Genomic DNA, 17,835 nt, shown 5'->3' with positions numbered 1-17,835 from the left:
TTTGCTTCAGAAACTCTGTGGGGCTTGTTAAAAACATAGATTCCCAAGCGTTCCTCGGATTCTCTGCAGGGTGATTTTAGTGATCTAAATATTTAATTCAGACTTTACACTAAAATCCGAAGCCAATAATCTAAGAGTCTCAACCACAGTTGAGATCCATCAGCAGGTTATGAGATGAATTTAGTAGGTTGTCACCAGTATTTTAAAATATAAATGGAATGGAATAGAATCAAATAGAAAATATCACGATATGTCTCAAACACACAGTGAGAGTAAAGAATTCTTGTGACATTTTTATTTATATATCAAGGTGTATTGTTATTCTGGGTTAGAATAATAAGAAAGATTGAACACCCAGAGAAATAGTTCAGTGGAAATCTGCCCTGTGGTCTTAGCCCTTGAATGGGCCGCATGCAAGGTCACCTTCTCTCGGGTGTCCCAGCCTTCCCAGAGGAGGGCCTTGCTTTTCTTTCTTATGCTCACTTGCTGCAGAACTGAACAGGGAGACTTGCAGTGGTAATAGCCCTCATTGATGCTTGCTGTCTGCCAGACTGCACACTGAGCATTCCAGTCCTTATCTCCTCCCCACAGAGGCAATGTTATTATACTCCATTTTACAAGTGAGCAAACCAAGACTTAGAGAGGTGAAACCAGCGGCGGAGCTTGAGCCAGGTTTGTTTGACCCCAAGTATTACATGGTCAGCCCCTAGAGGGGCTGCTGTTATGAAATGGAGGTTGATACTGCTGCTGACCCACAGGTCAGAGGCCTTTAGAGGTGGCCGCTGGTCCCTCAATGGCCTGAACTGGGAGGGCCACCAACAATGGGCTCAGGGAAAGCACAGCCTGACCCTGTCAGGTCCCCAGGCAGTAATGGAGGTGCCGTGTTTGCAGGTTGCTGTCCTTCCTCTAAGCCCTTTTGTGTTTCTCCATGGCCTAAGGCCTGGGATGCCTTGGGCTTTCCTGAGATTAGCTGGCAGTGGGAAAGCCCTAGAAATGTCCACACAGGAGCAGCCACCCTCACCCCTCATTGCTCTAGGCCTGGGCTCAGATCTGCTCCTGATTTCTAGTTCTGCCTCTGCCATTGAGTAGCTGTGTGTCCTTGGGCAAATGACTATACGTCTCTGGACCTTGGTTTCCTTGTTTTTAAAGTGAAGGCGTTTAACTAGATCTGTGGTATTGGGTTTAACTGTGGAATTCTTACAATGCACTTGTGGCGAATGTTCAGGGAAAGAACAGGATCCTGCCTCCCTCTCTCCTCCTCTTGGCAAATGTGAGTGCAAGACAAAGGGCAGATGGGCAAGCTTTAATATCAGGCTGAAAGTGAATATATTCAAAGTGAGATCATACAATTTTTTTTTTTTTCTGTGCAGAGACAGGCCTATCCTGGGGCCTGAGGGAGGAGGCATCAGTCAGGCCAGAGTCCCGTCCTAGGCTGCAGGTGGCTCCTGGGGCAGAAGCTGACTCTGGAGCTTTGCTTTGTAACTGCAGGGACTTGACCAGTGGAAATGTCACTTTATTTTTGGCTTTGGACCAGGAGATATTTTGATGATCTGGTCATTTTCAGTTTAATAATTTTAGGCAAAAAAGAAAAAAAATACTCATTGGTGATTCATTCTGTTTTAAGTAGGAGATGTTGGGGGCGGGGGGAATCTTTTGGTTTAGCTAATTACTTAGAAAAAAATTGTCTCTGGGTTTGGTTCAGATTTGGAACTATTCAGCCAGATTTTTATACTTTGCTTAATTTTTAGACCTAGGCTGTACCTAAATGATTCCAAGATTAATGAACACTTTCTGATGATGAAAGTGGAAAGAGTCAAAACACCACCAACCTGCTCCCCACGCCCCTTCCCTTTAGTTAGCAAAAGGAATTGCATTTATCTTCTTCTCAAGTTTTTCCCCAATCAAGATAAAATCTCACAATGGTGAGTTCTTTGGTGTGTTAATGGCTGGAATGAGGACTGGTAATAGAATTGGTATGATCTCTCAGTTAGGCCTTTATTTTTCTTTCTTTTAGGGCCTTACAACCCTTCCGCATTTTTCTCTGCCTTGCAGACAGAAAACTCAGCTGGAGAGCTTGAGCTCCAGGCCTGTTTTCACCAGCCAATTAGGAGTGGAGTTTGGAGTAAGTCCCAGATTTCCTTTCCCCGGGTTCAGGGCTCTCCACACAGCCCACACAGGGCCTGCAGAATTTAGGAAATGTGCAGGAGAGCCTAATATCCAAGGTGGGCAGGCTCAGAGAGGACCCTGGAGGAGGTTAGGGGACCGGGTGGCGGGAGCAGGGCCAGCCTTGCTGTGCTTGGTTCCTACATGGCGTGTACAGCCTCGTCTGAAGCTCCGCGTGGAAGAGGTCCCTGGTGATGGTCCCATCGTCTTCATTTTTGGCCAGCCAGCGGCCACAGGGGAACGTCATACACTTTCCAAGAGATGGGGCATCCACCTCCACCCAGTCTACAAACCAGCCTGGAGCCTTGCCTGGAGGAGGGAGACACAAAGCCAATCAAGACATGGTGTAGGTGGCTTCCTTGGCAACTTCAGGGACACGAAACATCCTTCCCTACTCAACCACTGCGGCCTGTAGCTCCACCATGAACATGCCATTGCTTTTGCTCAGAGCATTAAGTGATTTCTCCTAAAATGTGCACCCAGCTGAGGCTTGATAACACTGCAGCCAGACTGGCAAGACTGAAGGAGCATGGGGAAGGAACAATGATCCTCCCTGGGAAAAATGAGGTTTAAAGAAGGAAATGGAAGTCAGGAACTAGGAGAAGGGATTCCTCCCCTCGTCTTGGTAGACATGGTTTGAAGACCAAGAAATTGAACCCTGTTTTATGGAAAGAGAACAAACTTGAACAAGTCCTGTGGTTGTAGTGTCAGTGGCTCTAAGAAGGATTGACTAGACCAGTGTCCCTCATGGAGGGGGGGTCCCCAGGTCTGCAGCCTCAGCATCACTTAAGAGAAATATAAATTTTCAGGCCCCACCCCAGACCTACTGAATCAAAAGCTGTGGGGGGTGGGGCCCAGAAGTCTGTGTTTTAATAAGCTCCCATGTGGCCCTGATGCACCCTCAGGTTTGAGAACCACTGAGCTACATCAAGGATTCTCAAATCTGGCTGCACATTAAAATTCCTAAGAGTTGGGGATGGGGAAAGGCTTTAAAAATGGCCAATGTCCAGGTCCCACTCAGAACGGTCTCTGTAACTAGAACTCCCTGGGGGGTGAAGGGCCTGAGGAAGAATTGTGGTGGAAGGCAGATGACATCCAAATTTCTGACACCCAAGGGGCCCTCTGCATTGTCCTTTCTTAGTAGGAACAGAGCAGGGCAGGGAGCGGATGGGAACCAGACCTGTGTTGTCATGCCCGATCCTGACTTTCCACAGATCTCCCAGGTCCAGGGCCTCCACTGTGAAGATTTCAATGCTATCCCTTTCAAACTTGTCACTGTTGGTCTTGGAGGATTTCAGGAGGGTCATTCCTGCCAACCAAATGACCCCCACATGATTGGCTGGGCTTAAGATCTTTTAAACCTGGTCTTTCAGCCCCTTTTATCCCATCTCAAGACAACCACATTTCTGAGCTTTCATCAAGTTTAGATCATGCAACTGTAATCCACTGAACACCTTTGCACATTTGGCATTTGGGGCGGCATGTCCTTTTATTAAACTTTGCATAATCCTCTGAGGAGTGTTCATATCTAAAGGAAAGGAGACATGCCAAGAGGCTAAGTGCTGAACCAGGACAAGAAGAAGGTTGTGGGGCCTGAGTCAACATATTCCCTCCCCCCACAGCCCTCACATTTCCCATATGGGGAAGGAGCCAGTGACAGAGCCACCACCCCATGTTCCCTGGAGAAACAAGGGCTCCCTCTGTCAGGCCTCTCTGGATGGTAGGAGGAGGGATGGCATTAAATGCTCCCCACCTGACATCTCGCGTTGTTTCTCCTGGGACTCTGGCTGTGATGTCAGTCTGAAATTTGAAAGTCACCCTCCCTCAGCAAGAACTATGCTGCTTCCAAGCCCCCCTCACCCCTGTAAGACTGTTTTCTTGTGGATGCAGCCTCTTCAAATAACCAGCTGTGTGTTGACTCTTGATTTGAGCCCTTAATTGAGACCAGGTTGTGGGGTACCCTATTAACTGTTGATTTTATTTAACATTTTGCAAGTTGCACTGATCCTCTCAGTCTCCTTGGGGAGGGATGTGGTGACCCTAGACTCTACATTGTTTTCTTACCAGTGTCATCTTTCGTGCCAAAGAGCGTGATGAAGACATTGGCATCCGTGCCCGCATTCTTCTTGTCCCCAGTCTTTATGGTCACTGAGAATGTGGTCGATTTGTCTGTCAGAAAAGAAATGTGGAGGGTAAGTGTTAGCTTGCTCCTTCCTATGAAGGGCACCCTCATTGGATTACTTGGGGTGTCTGTGAGGGTCAGAGGCTCATCAGCTGGGATCCCTGGCCTGAGTCTGGGTTGGGAAGAGTTTCAAGGAACGGAGCACAAGTTTCAAGAATGCGAAGACAAGCGTCATAGAACTCCTTTGTCCTGATAATAAGTGTATGGAGAAACTATCATGTTCCTGAAGGAGAGGAGACAAGATCAAGTCTGAACAGCTGCAACTATCCCATCCCATCCCATCTCATCCCATCCCACCCTTCCATCCCATCCCATCCCATCCCATCCCACCCATCCCATCCCATCCCATCCCATCCCATCCCATCCCATCCCACCCATCCCATCCCATCCCATCCCATCCCATCCCATCCCATCCCATCCCAGACAATAAATAGGTCAACGCAAAGTCTCATACTTTGTACCCAGCCTTTTCTAGATATGTGGGGAATGTCCCCTCCCACTCTTGTTATGGGGAGATAAGAGGTGAGTACAGATAGATAGGTCAGTACAGCCCAAGGAGAAAATGCCCAGAGTCCACAGGAGGAGGGAATATGGAGACCTCAGACGGGGGAGGAGCAGAAGACAGGGATGCTGGAGGGAATATATCAGCTCCAATTTCGGAGACCTTTCTGCTCCAGGGCAAGGCTGTCAAGGGGGTTGTTGTTTGCACCTCCCTCCTCATCCTCTGGGGGCAGCACATAGGACTCATCCACAGGCAGCAGCTCCCGGGACAGCTGGCCGTCATCCTCCTCCACGGCCAGCCAGCGCTGGCACGGGAAGTAGTACCTGCGGACAGGTGTCATGAAGGAGCAGTCGTGGCTGAGGAGTCAGAGCCCCAGCACTCCCCTTGCCTCCCCCAGCCCCACCTGAGCATTGTCCTCCCATGCTACCGAGAAAAGAGACTTCTTTCTGGAACAGTCTATTAGCCAGAGCTACTTTAGCAGAGAGCAGGTCTTCAATACATAAGTGCAGAACTCACCAATTTTAATAAAATGACCCAATGCTTCTGGGAGATACAAATAATGTGGCCAAGGAAGTGGCATAGCAGACAGCTGGGGCCATCTAGGAGGGAGGTCCAAGTGAGGGATAGACTTATGCTGAAACATTATTCATTGATAATCTGAACGGATGGAAGGGAAGGAGGGACGAGGCGTGAGAGAGGCCGCAGAGTGGGGTAATGAAGGGCTTGCCTCTGGAGCCAGACTCGGCTTGAATCCTGGCTCTGCCACTTACAGTTATGTGACCTTGAACATATCTTTACCTTTTTGTGTTAGAGTTGCCAGAATTAGCCAATAGAAGACTTCCAGTTATCTAAACTTGAATTTTAGATAAGCAATGAGTAATGTTTTAGTATCAGTACATGTTATTCAATATCTGGGATATACTTATGCTAAAACATTATTCATTGATAATCTGAAATTCAAAATGAATGGGCCATTTTGTAATTTCTTCGGGCAGCCCTACTCTGTGCTTCAGGACGCTATTCTGTAAAATGAGGACAGTATTGCCTATTTCATAGGTTGCTGTGAGGATTATTCTTGTTGAACATTTTATTTATTTATTTATTTATTTATTTATTAAATGATTTATTTATTTATTTATACAAGCACTGGGTACAGTCAGAAGCATGGGAGGGTAAGAGAATTCACCAGAGTCAGAGCGGGGAACAGAACAGGCAGGAGGACCAAAGTACACTGCTGAGCAGAGCAGCGGGCATGGCAGAAGAGGTCTGTGCACCATGTGGGACCCTCGCTGGCAGCCAGGGATTGAACAGGCACTGCAGAGGCTTAGGGCAGCCTTGCAGCCCAGTGCTCAACCGCTGCGCCACTGGGGAGGCCCTGTTGAATATTTTAAAGTGTATAAAAATGCCCAACTCTAAGTATCTCTTGGAAGAATTCATTATACTATTATTATAGTTACTATTATTATTATTACGGTGTTTGTTTCCCTTCTCCTCGGTCCAAGGCTAGGATCTCTGGGGGCTGGGGCAGGACTGTTCTCACAGTCCCTAAGTTTCCAGAATATCTCAGTGTCCAGACTGCAACCTAACCCTAAGTTGGGGCCATTTTACCCCATTTGCACCCCTTCTTCACCCCTGTTCAGATGCATAAGATGCATTCAGGAAGTGATTAAAGTCTGGGTTTCCTTTCCATTCTCTTCCAGTACTTATTGCCTCCAGGTGCCAACATGTTTGAGGAGCAGAACCAGAGAGACTGTGCCCTCAGTCCATGAACTCAAAGAGGTGTAGAGGGGAGCAGTTTTATATTGATGGACATGTACTTAAAGGGTAGAAGGAGCTCAGTGTAGTGCTATAGAAACTAAATTGCAATTAAATTAGTGTTTAAGTGAAAAATTTATATTGTTCTACTTCTCAGTCTTTAAATGTATGAATGGGAAAGTTAAATTTTTATTCAACCAAATAACTTATGAATAATAGACTTTAGCTCTAAATTATGGCCAATTAAGGGAGAGAGACAGAAATAAAGAAAGAAGCAGAGGCGGAGACAATGAAAGTGTGGGAAGTTGGAGGGGAACAAGGACACAGCGAGACGCACAGAGAGTCAGGGAGACTTATTCAGGGAGAGAGAGGGAAAAATCAGAAAGACAGAAAGGGGAAGGCACCAGCCCTCCCACACCCAGGAGCGCGCCTGCGTCAGGCTGGCTGTCAGGGACCATCTCCGTTGTCCTGGGTCACTGCACGGCTGTGTTAAAGCCTCAGCAGCCACAGCTGCAGCATCGTCACCCAGCTCTCCTCTAGATTTCAGTTCCTTGGGGGGGTGGAGATCTGAGTGTTGAGTGTTTAGCCTCTGACCAAAGGACCAGCAAGCACCCACGGAAGGTTGTGGGGGGACCCAATGATCCCTGTCCCTTCCTCCCACAGGACTAAGTCCTGCACAACCAGATCTGGGCACTGGGGAGGGTGTAGGCAAGGATTTTAAGGAACAAAGAGGTATGTAGTTCTGACCAGATATGCCAACCACTCCTCTTAGAAAGGGCTATGGAAAGAAGAAGGAAGGGCTTGGGTGAGTAGAAGGTCTAAACTGGGTATCTAAATTATAAGTTTGGGACTACTTATGGTGCAAGTTTCAACTGAAAGTAAAAATCTAATGAGCAGATTGCAAAATTGAATGTTGTAAAACATGTATGATTTTATGTGGACTTTCCCATTTTGTGCTGACAGTAAAGACTGTGCCACATCAAGTATAAGTCAACTGGTGATACTGGTAGAGTGTCTGGCAGCAAGAGCATAGGTGTAGAATTCAGGAACCTCGGGTTTGTGACAAGCTATGTGACCCCAAGAGTTTTGTTCCCAAGATAACATCATCTGTAAGGACTTTTCTTTCTCAATATTCCATGAGCCCCAAGAACCCTGGAAGAGCAAGGAGCTCCAGAAAACATCTTGTTAAATGAAACTTAAGGGGAAAACCTGAACATACTTTTTGTCCAAACTTCATTGTTGAAAGTTCACTCAACGTGCTTGCAACAGGTAATGGAATCCAATCCTTCAGTGCTTAAGGATCTAATGAGACCCCCAAACTATTGATCAGAATAGGAACCTTTGTCTTGGAGACAAAAATGGAGGTGGAAAAAGCATACTCCTGAACAAAAGGATAGGCCTCCTGAAGACAGATCACCTAGGTAGGTGCATTATTTCCAGCTGAGGTTAATCGAGACGCTATAGGCTTTAAGAGAAACATTTACCATGTCCTGAATTACCCAGAGGAATGAAGATTGGGGCATCATCCAGGATTCAGGGTTATCTTCAGAAATAATCTTTTTTGATCAAAGAAAACTAGCAACACAGCAGCACATCTAGTGACAGAGCACCTGGTTTTTGTCATACGTGAGCCCGTCCTCCTCCCTGGTGCCCCAGGCTCCTGTCCCATTCATTAACTCAGGGCAAAAAGGTTTGGTTTGTCCTGTTTACTCCAGAATATGCAGCCAGGTAGATTCTCCATATGCATGTAATTAAATTTGTTCTCTTTCTTCTACCGATGTGTCTGATGTTAATTTTATCAGTCAACCAGCCTGAGAAGCCAGAGGGGTAGGAGGAGATGTCCTCTCTGCCCCACACACCACTCAGCGAGGGAAGAGGGGGAGACAAGGGAAGAGAGGAGTGGAGGAAGGAAGGAAAAAGAAATAGGAAGAAGAGAGATGAGTCATGAGACAATTCCATTTACAAGAGGGATGCAAAAATGAAATAGCTGGGCATGAACTTAACAAGCATGTGCAGCAGCTCTGTGTAAGATTATCAAGCACGCCTTAGATGGCCAAGGGGACATTTGGAGAACAAGGCAGAAGACAAGATCAGGTCAGAACAGCCCCATTCCACCCCATCCCATCCCATCCCATCCCATTGCATCCCATCCCTTCCCATTCTGGACAAAATGTCTATGCAAAGCCTTATACTTTATACCCAGCCTTTTGCTAGACATGTGGGGACACATCCCCCTCCCACTCTCGCTGTGGGGAAACAAGAGGTCAGTACAGCCAGAGGAGAAAATGGCCCCAATTGTTCCAGGGCTGTGGCCTCAGCTTCCTAGGCTGCTGTTCCTTCCTCTGTCAAGGACACTACCCCTTCCCAACCAAGCAGGGTCAGCACACTATGGCCTGTGGGCTAAATCTGATCTGCTACCTCTTTATGTGCACCCCACAAGCTAAGCACGGATTTCACATTTTTAAACGGTTAAAAAAATTCTGAAGAGCAATCAAAAAGTATGTGAGATTCAAGTTTCAGTTTTTGTAAAGTGTTGCTGCAGTGTAGCCACATCCATTCATTTAGGTGTAGCTGTGGCTGCTTTCCTGCTGCAAAGGTAGAGTAATTGTGACTGAGACTGAAAGGCCCCCTGAAACCTAAACTATTTACTCTGGTCTTGACAGAAAAGGTTTGTCTATCCCTGGTCTGGCACATTAAAACAATGTGCTGAAAATTGCTTTATTCATGGCGAGTCTTATGCAGGCATGAAGTCTTATGTGGGCATGAAGTTAGGGCAAGTGAAGGTCTGCCAGGGAGAGAAATGCCAATCACTCTGAATTGGTGTGCCTCAAAGCTGGATCAGACATCCTAATGTAACCTGTTAGGGTGAGTAGGCCCAGGGTTTGCCCGATGAGAAGAAGGAAGGGAGGGAGGCAGTGCCCCCAGGGCCAGCTACAAGGGCCACCTCACCTTCACCCTCGGTCATCACAACTACACCCCTGGGTCCAACCCTCTTTCCAGAACTCTCTCAGAGCAGGCATGATCCCTCCCTCCCCTGCACCCCAACTCACGTGATCTCATTGTTCACATCAGTGATGTCTATTCTGTCCAGGAACCAGCCCGGTTTGCTGCCTGAATTGTCATGGCGAACCCGAATCTTGGTTAGGGCCCCCAGGTCAATGGCGTAGATGGTAAAGGTATCTGTCTGGGGAAAACCAGGGTAGCTCTCAGAGGAGTGGCATCTCTCCCAACCTCACCACCAGCGTCACCCTCCTGGGACCTGGGGCAGCCAGCCAGAGGCCAGGGTGGAAGCCACAGCTGGTTGTCTGGTGTTGGTTTGCACTACTGGTTTTTAACCTGGCCCTGCCAGAGGTTATTCACCCTCTCACTATGTCCCTGCTGGTAGAGAGAGGGCCAGAGGAGTAGCCAGGCTGGCTGGATGCTCACATTTGTGTTGCATGTTGTGTGTATGCACACACCCACTGCCTGGGTGTGTGCTGCGCTGGATGCCATGAGAACATGTGTGCATAATCTCCTTCAATCACAAGTTGTAAGCACCTGCTACAAGCCAAAGTGCAAATGCACAGTGATTTACAGAATCCAATGTGTAAATCTAAAGTGATTTACAGGAACAGACTTGGACTTGCACCACTGGGTAGAAGACAGACGTATATCCTGCAAGTGTTGGCTGTGCACGGAGGAAGCTGGCAGCAGCAGGACCCAAGACACAACTGGGTCTTCTTGACCACCATATTTTTTAACTCTTTATATTAAAATAGATTTTCAAATTTACAGAAAACTAACAGAAATTGTGCATTGAAGCTGTATGTGCCTTTCACCTAGATCCTCCTCTCATTTGCAACATTCGCTTTCCATCTCTCGTTTTTTTCCTGAATTATTCGAAAGTCAGTGGTGGATATCAAGTCCTTTCACCCCTAAATTCTTCAGCATAATTTCCTAAGAACAGGTTATTCAGAGTACAACATATTCAGAGTACAATTACCACAGTCAGGAGATGACATTGACACAATATTATTATCTACTATCCAGTCCATATTCAAATTTTATCAATTGTACCAGTTATAGCCTATGGTAAATTCTCTTCCCACTTGGGATCACGGTGGCTCTAATTTTTATTGGAAATACGAAAGCACCAAAATAGACACCAGAGCTCTGGACTGACCACAGAGCATCCAGAAGACTCACTGTCCTTGAAATGATCTCCACATCTTTGCTGATGCAGCCCAGGCTCTCAGAATACCTCTCGCGTGCACCATACTCACTGCCAAGACCCAGTTTCTGATCTCCATCCCCCCACGCTTCCCCCGAAGCCCCATCTGGCTGCTACCTTGCCTCCCTTATACTCCGCCACAGAGCACTGGCACTGACAGAGTAGGTGCTTCTGTTATACCTGGTTGGGAAGAAAAGAAAACCACAGGACACACAGCAGATGCTGTGCCGGGTGGGGTTGCCTTGGGAATCACCAGAAAGCTCCACAGCTCCCTTGGGGTACCAACCCCCTGCCCAAGGCCAGAGAGCCCACACTCTACCTGCCCCTGCTCAAACTTGTTGGACTTGTCTGACTTCTTCAGGGGCCGCTCGCCCGTGTCTCCATGCTCCTCGCCATAGATGGTCAGGTAGACATTGGCATCGGTGCCAGCCTTAGGCACATTCCCTGTGATCACCTGGACCTCGTAGGTGTTGGCTAGGGCCAAGGAAAGATACAACTTTGAGGACACCTGGGCCTACAGTGGACTTGAGGCTCAGCCTCTCAGGTCCAGCCAGATTGTGGGAGCAGGAGGAACCTGCAGCTACATCTGGGCCTATGTCACCTGGTAGCAGACCTGCCCCTCCTCCCCACCCAAGACTCCCTACACAAGAAGGCCAGGAGACAGAGTCATGGCAATATTCGCCTTCAGCCACCCTCCTAACTATGTTCCCCACAGCGCCTAATAGTGAACATAGCAGGCTCCCACAAGGTGGTCCACCCCTCAGACAGCTTCAGAACCCCAGCAATCCTAATCCTAAACCCAGAGGGAGGGCATTTCCTCCATGGGAAAATTCCAGAGAGCTGTTTGGGAACACAGTGGGTACCCACCTATGGGGTCTCTGTGATAGACCCCCCTCTCCTTCCCTGGGCCCCCCTCAGGGGATGTGACCCCTCCCCAGGCTTACGCTCTGGTCCCGGCCGCCCTGACGGCACCAGTTCCACCACCAGTTCATTGTCCTCCTTGCCCCGGGCCAGCCAGCGGTGGGCCTCGAACTTGTATTCCTCGATAACCTCCTGCATCCCCGGCCCAAACTCATCCTCTGACTCCTCCTCCTCCGTCTCTTCCTCCTCCTCTTCAGAAGAGGACTCCTCCGAGGAGGACTCCTCCTCTGACTCTCCTTCGTCCTCCTCGTCGCTGCCTTTCTTTTTTTTCTTCTTTTTCTTCCTCTGCAGCTTGGCCTTCAGCCGCTCCTTCTTGAGTAGCTGCCGCAGCTTGTCCTTTTCCTTCTTCCTCCGGGCCTCCTCCTCGGGCGTGAGGTCCACCTCCTTTACCACCAGGTGCCGCAGCCACAGCGTGTCCACGTACCAGCTGGGCCCGAAGCCCTCGCCCGTGTGTCCCAGCCGGATCTTGAAGATCTCACCCACATCTGCTGCCTCCAGCTGCGCAAAGTGCAGGGCAGTGGCTGGGGGACCCTCACGACCTCCCGCCTCCCCTGCAGAGCTGGGGACCCTGCAGAGTGGCCGGACCGAGCGGCTGGGAGCCTCCACACTCAGAAGCTTCCAGCAGCTCTTTCAGGCCTACCATTCCAGCCTGGTTTCCCTGCTGACCTTCAGGACCTCTTGCTGGGCTCACCATCTACCCAGACACTATTTCCCAAATGCTATGGTCAGGTTGGGTCCCATTCCTCTCTGCCCCCCTCACCCCCACCCAACACAACACCTGTGCACTCACACACACACACTCATGCACACTCATACAAAGTAATCATCACATCATACTCATTTCCTATTATTCCTGTTTCCACATCTTGGCTCATGCAGGTCCTTCACCTGGAAAGTCTTCTTCCTCTACTCTGGCTCTACCTAAAACCTATTCATTCTGATTCCTAAGCCTTTTAACTACTTGTTTTTTTGGTTTGTGTTTTTCTGTGATCCCTTCCCAAAATTGTTTTTCAGTATTAATCTGAAAAACTTTTAGATAAGTAAAAAATAATCAGGTTGTTTTTCAAAAACAAAAACCACACCTGTGTCCCCATTGGGCCCTGCTCACTTCTCCCAGTAGACAGCCTCGCCCTTCTCAAGAGCTCATAGGGGTTCAGAACTTGGCTGCCACCCTGGCCTGCCCTGGATGCCTGCTTTGTTCACACGAGCTGGTGTCTGCTCACCCAAGTGAGAATTTGGTGAAGGCAGAGCCCTTGTTTGTTACTTCTCTCCCCACTGGCCTAGCACACAGCTGGCCTAGAAGGTATTGACGGATTTAGTTCCGCAGGTCCTTGGCCTTCAATCTAATATTCTGTTCTAAGGCGCACAGTGAGGTGAGGTGGGACCCTGAAGAGCTCAGGGGAGGGCTCAAGCAGGCTCCCTGCCAGTCAGGCCACTCCTCAAAGCCAGGTCCCAACAGTTCACCTACTTGAACGTGTAGAACTGAGGTTAAGACTGTCTCATGAGTTGTTCAATGCCCCACAATTGCAATTGCAGTCCAGACCTAGAAAGGAAGTTGGGTCTTCTGATTCACTGTGCATGAAACTGCAATGCAGCTAAACCCACATTTGTGAAAAAATTAATAGCCAGGATGGAACCCAGGACCCCTAGGAAAGAGGAATTTATTCTTCCAGCTGTGTAGACATGGACTTGGGACCTGGTCAGTGCTTCTTCTGCACATTAGTTCTCTTTTTTGAGTTTTCCAGGTCATAGCATCCCTGCAATCGCTTGCCACCTCTGTCTGTGCAGCTGCGGGTGTACCCCACATCCAGCTGCACAGTCAGTCAGCATCCAGAAGATTCCCTGCTGTGTCCCATCTCTGCAGTAATTTTCCCAAGTATTTTCCTGACACGGTAAAAAAAAAAAAAGAAAGAAAAGTATTTTCTTGATATTGTCTATTTTGACCCTTCTAGGGACTGTGAAGCAAGTCAGGTAGTGATTGTGAAGCTTAGTTTGAACTGATGAAGAAGCTGAGGCTCAGAGAGGGAAAATGTCAGTGCTTCTGCCTCCTCAGTCAAATACTGAGGGGCTGGACTCAATGAGGACATTCTGGCACTAATGTTTACATCATAAACCTGTAACCCAGGCCCACCTCAGCCAGGAACTTCTCTTCTGGGCACTGGGTTAGCTCTTTGCTGAGCAGCTGTGGCACACAGACAGACACAGAATACCCAGTATGAATATCCTCCCTGTACACACATGTCTGCAGACACACACGTACACATGTATACATAGTCGTACATGCACATATACACTAGTATGCCATATAAAACATGTGCTCCTAAGGGGCACTCCCCAACAAACAACATGCTCACATTCTCATCTTTTCTTCTTCTCTACTTAAAGGGGAACTCAGAACACAGCAAACCACCCAATATCCTACTTAGAAGATATAACCCTGTCCTCAGGCCAAGAGAGCTATAGAATCAAGAGGCCACAGGGCTGGGAGTGGATGTGGTAGCTAAGGGCCTAGTGCTGCATTTCGCTAAGTTAGAACCATCTTTAGTGTCAGAGTTGGCAGCACGTTAGTATCACTGGTAGAACTCTTAGAAGCACATGCAGAAAACATAATTCACCAAAGAGGCTAATTGAACTAATCCTGGTGTGAACTAGGCAAAACCCTTTTCTCAAGTTACCCAGGGATGAGAAACAATGATTTAGCCCAATCCCTTCATTTTCACTTGTCTGATGTGCCCTCTGCTGGCACCCCTGCTGCCTTACCCCCACACACCTGGAACGTGTCCTTGGAAGCTCGATCAAAGACTTTTGAGCAGCTGGAGAGGAAGAGCACTTCTGTCTTGCCCTCCTCACCATAGATCTGCACGTAGACTTGGGAAGTGGTGCCTGCACCGCCCACATCACCTGTCCAAATCTCAATTTCATAATGGACCACTGGGTGAGCACAAGGAGGAGAAATGGGATATTTATAATTATTTTATAATTATGATCATTAAAAAGAAAGAATAATAATAACAATGGTAGAAACAAAACAAACATCTCCCATGTGTCTGGAGCTTCCTAGACATAACCTCATCAATATCGTGGGTATGCCCTATCATTCCCATTTTGCAGGTAGACAAACTGAGGATCAGAGGAATTGAGCACGTGGTTGAAATGACAAACCCAAGCAATCAGACCCCGAAGCCCGACCATCCACTGAGACACATGTATCAGGAACCAGGAGTGAGAAGTCACTCCAACTGGCACTCCCTGCTGCGAGCATAACCTGGGAGACACTATGGGGGCAGAAAGAAGCAAAGGTTGTGTTTGCTTCTTTTCCTTATTTTCAGTAAAGTCCAAGGGGTTGAAATTATACTCTTCACTTAAACTTTCAAATGACATCCACAGATACAGAGAGTTCCCATGTTTTGAAGTAATATTTAATCACTAAGCTGTTAGAGGGTGGAGATGTGTTACATGTAAGCGCCTCTAGAGGGCACTTCCCAATGGAGAGAAAAAAGTCTTTAGAAGAGCTACGGGACCATATTTTTTCAAAGTGATATTTACAAGACTTGTCCTCTCAGCAATGCTTATAAGACAATATCATGATTTTGTTTTTCAAGTAAATACTATTACTGTCAACAAGACGGAGGACTATGGCAATGTGGGAAACTGAGGACTGAAAATTAGAGGACTCAGTTTCTAAGTCCCCGGAGAAGCTGAACCAGAAATACCAGGCTCAATTGGGAGTGAAGGTGGCCTAGCTCATAGATTATAAGGAGACTCAGTAAAAACTGGCATTTTAAATAGGGAGAAGCCCCAACTTCATTCCCTCCCTTGGTTCTCAGAGTAATAGGCAATGAGAATTATACAAAATTAGAATGGATAAAAATGAGCATTCAGAAAACAAGAACCAGTTATTATAAATGTAATAGCTTAAATAAATATTCAACAGTAAGGGTAAAGTCAAGGACAGTTCTCAAGAACAAAAAAGAAATTTCCCAAGAATAAAATTACAAATGACAGAGAAAAAGTAAGAAAATCAAAGGAGGTGGAATAGCTAAGAGTTCAGTTCTAAAGGAAATAGAGTTGGAAATTTTCAAAGAAATAATACAAGAAAATACTCCAGAATTAACAAATACTTCTAGGTTGAAGGAGCCCCTGAGTTCCTAGAGCAATTACTCAAGCTAAAATCACAAAAAGCAGTGAGGCCATCTTGAAATTTCAGAAGGCCAGCGATAAACATAATTTTCTATAAGCTTCTGGAGAGGAAAAAAAAACCCAAAGGTGGATAGTACAAAGGCATCTAACTTATCAGCTGCAACTCTGGAAACCAGAAGATGGTAGAATAATTCCTTCTAATCTCTAAGGGGAAATGGGTTCTAACTCAGAATTCTGTTACATCAAGCCAAACTATTAATCATTTTTGAGAAAAGAGGGGCCTCCCTGGTGGTGCAAGGGGTTAAGCACCACACTATGAAGCAAACCTCAGCTTCTGCAGCATGAATTCGATCCCCGGCTGGCCAGGGAGCAACCCACATGGTGTAGCAGACCTCTTCTGCCTTGTCCGCTGCTCCCCTCAGCAGTGTGTTTCAGTCAGTCTGCCTGTTCTGTTTCCCTCTCTGTCTCTGGTGAATCCTCTCACTCCCCACATCTCTGGCCTGTATACCAGCTCTAGTATGCATAAATAAATAAATCTTTAAAAAAAAAAAAGACTAAAGGCATTTGCAGACATATTAAGTCTCAGCATATCTTTTTCCATGCACCTTTTCTTAAGAAGTTACTTGTGGAGAAGGTACTCTACTAAATTGAGGGAATCTACCAAAAAAGAAAACATGAAATGAGGGAAATGGATGTTCCAACCTAGAAGAGCGGAGTTTCCAAAAGATGGGAAAAAGAAAAGGACAACTTCATGGAACCCAGAGCAGAAGAGCAGAGGTTCTTTAAGGCATCCCTTATGGTGGAGCATGTAGGAGAAAGAGGTTTAGAAGAAACCATAATTCTTTGGGGGTTTGAAAATAGGAAGAGAATTTTAGTTCTACTGGAGACATGGAAATTGGATGGTGTTATAGGTATGTCACCACTACTACCCCCCAAATTGGTATATTGAAGTCTCAACCCTAGCGTCCCAGGATGTGACTATTATCTCTGGAAACAGAGTGTCTAAAGAGATGATTACATTAATTAAGGTCATTAGAGTAGGCCCCAATCTAATATGACTGGTGTCCTAATAAGAAGAGAAGATTAGGACATAGACATACACACACACAGAGACCATACGAAGACACAGCAAGGAGGTAGTCTTCTACAAACAAAGAATTAATCCTCCTACAAAATCCAACCTGCTGATACCCTGATTTTGAAAATCATGCTCTGGAACTGTAAGCAAATAATTTTTTTGTTATTTAAATTAGCTAGTATATAGTATTTAATTATAGCAGTCCTAGCAGATAGGTGAGTAGATAGGAGAGTATATAGCTATAAAGAGGTATATGAAAAACTATACAAATTAAAAACTGAGGCTATTATTAACTACAGAAAAAAACAAAAAGTTGCACAAAAATATGAAAGCCACAGGTGTTGCAGTAGTGAATACAATCTACGTAGTCATAATGTAGAAATTGAATGTTGATATAATCTTACTGAAAACTGCAAGGCGGTAAAGATGTTTGTGTGTATGAATATGCATGCATACCTGTGCATGCATGTGTATGTGTGTTAGAAGGACTAAATTCTACTCTTCTACATTACAAGGTCAATAGTTAACATCTATGACTTATAAAACTAAAAATATGGATGTAATTTTTAAAGGAAAAAAGCTAAAGTAACGAAAAAGTTGTTACCACTGAAAAAGGAGGGTGGTGCTTTTGTTTTTCTGCCTTTTTCTTCTTATTTAGCACCTACGTTACACTGATGGAAATCAAGTTTTAATTTATAAAAAGGGGAAAGACTTGGGTGTTCACCCTGACAGGTACCATTACAAAGCAGGTGGATGTGACACAGACTGCAAGGAACTTACAGGTTATCTGGGGAGAGAAAATACACACACGAAGAGACACACAAGGTTCTGGAAGAGGAAGAGGCAAGTTGGCACTCAGGCTTTCTCTGGGGAAGTGAGTCTTG

General features: G+C 46.5%; 1 protein-coding gene across 1 annotated transcript in view; it reads right to left on the bottom strand.

Annotated features, from left to right (window-relative positions):
* LOXHD1 (lipoxygenase homology PLAT domains 1) overlaps positions 1-17,835 on the bottom strand; it is a 126,750-nt gene that overhangs the window by 49,021 nt on the left and 59,894 nt on the right. Inside the window, exons 18-25 of the mRNA XM_037508574.2 lie at positions 14,504-14,664; positions 11,757-12,231; positions 11,132-11,286; positions 9,653-9,786; positions 5,010-5,170; positions 4,228-4,332; positions 3,344-3,472; positions 2,308-2,472 (exon numbers count right to left, since the gene is read on the bottom strand). Coding sequence (XP_037364471.1) covers positions 2,308-2,472; positions 3,344-3,472; positions 4,228-4,332; positions 5,010-5,170; positions 9,653-9,786; positions 11,132-11,286; positions 11,757-12,231; positions 14,504-14,664 — 1,485 coding nt within the window. The remainder of the gene's footprint in view (positions 1-2,307; positions 2,473-3,343; positions 3,473-4,227; positions 4,333-5,009; positions 5,171-9,652; positions 9,787-11,131; positions 11,287-11,756; positions 12,232-14,503; positions 14,665-17,835) is intronic.

The sequence above is a fragment of the Talpa occidentalis genome, unplaced genomic scaffold (genome assembly GCF_014898055.3).
Source record: "Talpa occidentalis isolate TD23 unplaced genomic scaffold, MPIMG_talOcc4v2.1 talOcc4.13, whole genome shotgun sequence".
In the NCBI taxonomy this organism is placed as follows: Eukaryota; Metazoa; Chordata; class Mammalia; order Eulipotyphla; family Talpidae; genus Talpa; species Talpa occidentalis.
The sequence above is the reverse complement of the archived record's forward strand: the minus strand, read 5'-3'. Positions and strand labels throughout refer to the sequence as shown.